Source organism: Triticum aestivum, chromosome 6A (assembly GCF_018294505.1).
Source record: "Triticum aestivum cultivar Chinese Spring chromosome 6A, IWGSC CS RefSeq v2.1, whole genome shotgun sequence".
Taxonomy (NCBI): Eukaryota; Viridiplantae; Streptophyta; class Magnoliopsida; order Poales; family Poaceae; genus Triticum; species Triticum aestivum.
This window is the reverse complement of record NC_057809.1, coordinates 561,346,594-561,353,090: the sequence shown is the minus strand read 5'-3', so window position 1 is coordinate 561,353,090 and position 6,497 is coordinate 561,346,594. Positions and strand designations below refer to the sequence as shown.

Sequence of the window (6,497 nt, the reverse complement as noted above, 5' to 3'; positions counted from 1 at the left end):
CATGGATATTTTAAATGTAATAACCTTTTTTTTTGCAAATTGACGAAGATTGTTTGCATTCGTGAACATTGTTTTGAATTCATAAACACTTTACTTTAAATTCACGATTGATTTTCAAATGCATGAACAATGTCAAACTCATGAACATATGCGAACGGTTTTAATATTAAAATAAAATTGGGAGAAATAAATAAAAAAAGTGAAAACCAAAAAAAGGAAAAAGAACGTAGGTCTCGCGTGCGGCGCTAGTTTTATTTTCGGCGTCACGCGCTGGAACAGATCCATACCATCACCCCACGCCGAGCCGAATCCGTTGAGCCGGATCTGGAGGCCCAACGAATTTACCAAGGCCTAGAAAGCCCATGGGTGAAACAAGCACCCTTGTACACCGGCGCTTAGTTTCTCAAAAAGAAAAAGAAAAAGTACACCGGCGCTTCCTCCCGTCCCGTCTCCAGCCGGCAGCCACGAGGCAACGAAAGGGGGCAGCGATGGCGACGGCGGAGAACAAGAGGCCACGGAGCAGCGGCGGCGGCGTGGAGAGGCCGCTCAGTAGGAAGGAGGTACTCATATTTCCCCCCTCCCCCACCGCTTCCTCTTGTATCCCCCAGCCCCCATTTCCCCCGCCCGTGGCCAATTTCATTGCAACAATTTGTTTTAGTTTAGTCACGGCACCCAAAATTGGCGAATAGTCGAATAGATTGGAACTGGCAGTGGCAGAGGCCGTAGCGATCCATGTGTTATTCCGCGGAAACATGTTGAAAATTGGTTGCAGCACCTAGATTTTTTACTTTCCAGGATTCGGTGCCTTTTCCTCTTAGCAACACAGGGAACACCTGGTGACTCTGGTCCCCTGAATCCAGCTGTTTTTAAGATGATAGCCACCATGCCATGAATCAGCATTTGAAGAGAACTGATGGGGGTTGCATGTATACTGGGAGCTCATGCAGATATCATGCTTTTGGATAGATACTGGGGAGGAAGAAGGCCATCAAAGAACTTATAAGGAAAGCTGTAGCTGTGAAGGATCATCTTGCGCGATTCCCGGATTTTCATAAATACGAGAGAAGCGGCAATGTTCCATTCGGAATTTCGGATTCACGGCACCTACTGTCTTTCCTGTATTCAGCTCTAGAAATTCAATGTGAGAAAATTGAATGCATTGTTAGGTCTTAGCAATTCTAATTGAGACAACACTTCTTGCTTTGAGCCTAGCATTGTCTTTTTTTGGAGGGGAACTGCACTGTGGCAGGCTGATCTCATATTTCTTATATTTAGGTTTTTCAATCTACTTGGAATCTGGGCATGGCAATCAGCTTCCGGTACCAACGAGGAAGTACATCCAAAATCTTCTCAAGGTTGCATACATTTAGGATGTTTGCATATGTACCTTTTTACAAGTTCCCCATGATTATTGAATGTAACACTGGTAAACAATAATTTAGGCTAACATGGAGGGAACTTATGGATCAGAATGGCCTTCAGAAGAGAAAATTAAGCGCCGGGAAATGGTTGCCCCAGAAGCACGATACATCCTGACCTGCCAATATACAGACAATGATATTGCCAAATGTTTCATGAAGCAAGATTCAGGGGTGGAGTGTGCACATGTGACATGCCGTGGAGGCCGCTTGCTTGGTTTTGTACACTACAGATTTATTGTTGAAGAAGATGTGCCTGTTCTTTATGTGTATGAGCTACAATTGGAGTCTTCTGCCCAAGGGAAGGGGCTGAGTAAGTTCCTAATGCAGTTGATTGAACTTATAGCTTGCAAGGTGATCTGATTTTTTGAAGTTCCTGATAGTTTATTGTTCTGTTCTTCAGAATATTATGTCAAGACATAGAGTGTCATGGTGTGGCCTGTGTCTTCTGATTTATGCATTTTTTTCTTGCTTAATTACTATTCTGGTTACACTCAGCTGGAATGATGATCAAAATTTGACCCAGAACGCATGTATGCTTGCAGAGCCAAATGTGGGCCGTGATGCTGACAGTTCAAAAATCTAATACAGATGCTATGGTTTCTACAACAATTTGGGGTAAAGTGGTAAATTTGCATTTCATGTGAACAACTTATCTGGGGTGCACTGAATTGATGTACCTTCTGGTTGTTGGTTACTTATGGTGTCTGCTTCACTTTGATTGCAATGTTTTAGTTCACTTATTCTGTCTTGCAGATATGTAATATCCAATACCTCGCCATCACGAGTGGATCCACTGGTATTACTTTACCAAGAAAAATAGTCTCCACAAGAACAAGATATTCGTATGTTGACTCCTTCATTTCTCATAGATTGGAATTCATAGAAGCTATGAGATCTTGTGCAAGACATTTGAATCTGAAGCCAAGTGCAAATTGGAGGTGTGTAGCATGTTCCATATTGTGTAGATCCACTGTTAACCTATTAAGGTTACTGATTCCGATCATCTACGTGTGACTGATGTTATGAATTGGTTGTGTTGCTCCTCTTTTGCCTTGCACTAAAGCTTTAATTACTTAGTACTGTCCACTATAACCCTATGATGTATTGTGAAAAAAGGCCTATGATGTATGAACGTGTAGAGTAGGATTCTGCGTGATATGCTACTGATTAAATTCGTGATATATTCAGTAGATGCTCTTCTACTACATATGTACTCTTTTATCCCAGCTAATAAATGTGCATCACGGTGAAATGCGCAGGAAGGCAACTAATGCACGGGGGAACGCAATACGACTGTGGTTCTACCTCTATCTATGGTTGCATAACAAGCTCTGGCGGGATGCAGCAGCCCATGTTTGTGTGATTTATTTGGAGTAGTACAGGATGTTTGGTTTTATATCTTTCAGAGCCAAGGTTTGCCGTACCAAACTTGTGAATATTTGCTCAATTGGCAACTTTGACCATATTTGCCTACCATTAATTAGGTTTGATGGCAAAATTTTGGTTAGTGTCTTTGGCTCCCTGTTTAACTTCTAGAGCCAAATTTGGTTAGTGTGTTAATGAATTTGTGTGAAACTATTGTTGCTGATACACTTTAGGAAACAAGCACGAATGGTCCACCACATCTGATATATATATATGGGGTAGACTTGGTTAAAGTTAAAGAAGTGTACATCGGACCAGTACACAAGTTGTCTCACATAGCTGAAGAGATTCACATATAACAAGTTCTCAATGGTGCATTGCGCAGTTTACGGTGCATCCTAGGGCTTTCTCCTTGTGGCTCTCTTTCCCTTGGTGATCGTCGAGCCGGGGCTCCAGGTGATCTCCCCTTCCTCTAGCTCCCCCTCCTTGTTCTCCTTCTCCCTGGATGCAGCAACAGCAGCAGCGGCAAGGGCCTGTGACCGCTTGAACCTGAGAATGAGCCTCTTGCGTGGCGGCAGGAGCTCCTCCCTGATATTCTCCATGTCGTCGTACACTTTGGCCTTGGCCTTGCTGACACCGTGCTCGCTACGGTGCACCCCGCACCTGGCACACATGTACTTTCTCCACTTGAAGGGGTACTTGGCCTGCTTGAACTCGGTGCAGACACGCTCTCCCTTCTCTCTTGCAGAGATCTTACTCTTGTTGGCGCTGCGCTCACCCTCATCTTCTGCAGAGAGCTTGCACTTGTCAGCGCTGTGCTCGCCCTTATCTCCTGCAAACAGCTTGCTCTTGTCGGTGTCGTGCTCGCCCCCATCTCCTGCGGAGAGCTTGCTCTTGCCAGCTATGTGCGAGCCCTCATCTCCTGTGGAGAGCTTGCTCTTACCTGCGATGTGGTCCCCCTCATCTCCTGCGGAGACCTTGCTCTTGGAGGCCCTGTGCTCATCACGGAGCACCCCGCACCTTGCGCACATGTACCTTCTCCACTTGAAGGGGTACATGGCCTGCTTGAACTCTGTGCAGATGCGGCGGCCCTCACCTCCTGCGGAGAGCTTGCTCCGTCGGATCACGACGAGGAGCGGCTTGCCACTTCTTGTCGACATCCTCTCACTCTGTACTCTCTAGATCTAGTCCACACTCTTACTAAATCTCTTTCGAGTCTTACAGATCTGATGTTGATGATGATTGTGATCGATCTCCTGACCAAGGTACACGGATTTATAGGGGGCAATTTTTAGGATGCAAATTAATATCGTAGTACAGATTGGCATCGCCAAAGCAAGCAGAAAAGTAATTTCGGCGTGCATGGGGCAGCACGGTGCCATGAGAACTGTAACGCCTGCGTGTGTGCGAGTGTCTTGTGCAAGCGCTTGGCGTCTACTGCTAGTGCCAAAGCAGCACGCCCAGCCCATTGTTTCTTGTGGTGCTGGTGGTTGTTTCATATATGCATCCAACAACCAAAGGCACAGCTGATTGCTTTTGCGATGCTGGCGGCTGTGGTGCATTTCGTCTCTCTAGCTAGAACCTCTCTTGCTGACGCTATGGTGAGTCGGAGAAGTGCCTTTATGTCTTAAAGCTAGATAGAAAAGGGAATGAGTCTATTTACCTCTGCTTCAGGTTTTACAACACAGAGCTCACTAGAATTCAGAGGCTGCAAACAAGAGACCTGAACCAGATTCAGAAGGGAGGAGCAGAATGTAAATTTGACGGCCAGTGACTAGCATAGTTATATATATTCGTAAAAAGGTATAGGAAAAAGAAACAAGCATATGGCCATGCTTATCTAATACTCCACACTATAGCTGGCAAACATTTAGAGTATGCCTAAAATACCCATACCATGGAAACATGTACGGTGTGATAAAAAGTCGTAAGATTATACTGTTGAGGACCATCACAGCGATCTTTTTCCTAGTAATAATTAACGGCTGTGGTTATCTGATATGTTGTAACGCGAGCCTGTATATATAGCAGGCTGGCATGTCGCTCAGTACGAACAATGTGCGTAGTAAATCATTAAGGCTGCACAGAGGGTCAAGATTTGACTCTACTCATAGCAGTTTGGAAACTAATGCATAACATATATTTTTCTTGTATTTTCATACCTATATATATGATCTTGTAGTCTCTCTTCACTAAACTGAAACCTGCAAGTCTTTTGCGTTTCCCGTTATTTAAGTAGATTACCTCTACATGTGTACCAACTTTTACTAGCCATTGCATTTGTCTTGTCTGAAGATGGCCGTGATGCATGATTTTTTGATTCTGATTTCTTAGACAATGAATGGATTAAAATGGCTTCCAAGTTGCATCATGCATTTGTCAGTTTGCTTCAATGTGTTGTAGGCGCCATTTACTTTCTGAACAGAAGTACTACAACAGTCATTACTACCAAGTAGGAAAGTAAAAGACAAAAAGGGAAGGTGAAGACATTGAACAAGACAAGAAAACCACAGAAATAAAAGAAACAATGGCTACTTAGGAATGGGCTATCAAGGAAATTTTAGTTGGGTTGTGTTTTCTTTGGCCCCCTGTTCAACTTCTGGAGCCAAATTTCGAGCAGTGTGTCATCCGGGGATTGGTGACTTCAATTTTTTGGGGGTTTTGGTGACTTGAAAACTTATGTTCAGTTTCCTTTGCTATTTTGGCTAAAACGAATTTGTCTGAAACTGTTGTTGCTGATACACTTAAGGAAACAAGCACGATGGTCCACCCCATCTGATGTATATGGGGTACACTTGGTCAAAGTTAAAGAAGTGTACCCCCTGGGAACGTTCGAACTTGAGAATGAGTCTCTTACGCGGCAGCAGGTGCTCCCCCCTGATATTCTCCGTGCCATTGTCAGCTTTGGTCTTGGCCTACACTGTGCTCGCGGCGGAGCACTCCACACCTGATGACACACATGTACTTTCTCCACTTTAAGGGGATACTTGGCCTGCATGAACTCGGCGCAGATGTGCTCGCCCTCATTTCCCGTGGAGGGCTTGCTCTTGTCGGTGTTTTTTTACCAAGCCCCCCCTCTGATAGCTATAGGTCTTACATAGCATTTAGTCAAATCATAGTTTCGCAACATAGTGATAGGCTTGGTTAGTTTCAGATATACTGGAAAAAGTTATATTACATAGCAACTTGGATGCTATTCCATACAAAAGAGTCCTCTAGGAGCAAAAGATGGCAGTATCCTCCGACACAGCCTTGATAAGTTTTCTTAGTTTGGCCTGGCATCAATGGCTATAACAGTGCACTGGGTAACTGGCTGAACCGTAAGCAACATGAAACGAACTATTTAGATAAATAACAGTGGATAGTAGCTCATCCATCGGCTGTAGAAGAAGAGCTTTTTTTGTTGGTCACATGTAGCACATGCCTTCCACATAACAACTAAATTTGGTAGACTCCTGGATGAACAACCAGCTTCTTGGAGACTGAACTCTGGTACAGTGCTGGATGTCCAGCGCAGATATTTAATCCAGGAAATCGTCCTATGGAAAATACAACTATATAAGAACCTTGAGCTGATGACAAGGGCTACTTACTTTGCTAATCACATATGGAGTTAATGGTACTGGAACCATACCCCTAAATATGTCAGATTGAGTTTCTTACCTAGACTGGTCACTCTATCAAGGTACTACATACAGCATCATAGTTCAG

General features: G+C 44.1%; 1 protein-coding gene and 1 pseudogene across 1 annotated transcript; one reads left to right on the top strand and one right to left on the bottom strand.

The window, feature by feature from the left end:
• Positions 1-488: 488 nt before the first annotated feature.
• On the top strand, positions 489-2,928 carry LOC123129697 (N-alpha-acetyltransferase 40-like; annotated as a pseudogene).
• Positions 2,929-3,014: 86 nt separating this feature from the next.
• On the bottom strand, positions 3,015-4,245 carry LOC123128522 (uncharacterized). The gene has a single exon (XM_044548550.1). It carries the CDS (start codon positions 3,944-3,946, stop codon positions 3,185-3,187), a length of 762 nt encoding a protein of 253 aa, XP_044404485.1. The 5' UTR covers positions 3,947-4,245; the 3' UTR covers positions 3,015-3,184.
• Between the last annotated feature and the right edge of the window lie 2,252 nt (positions 4,246-6,497).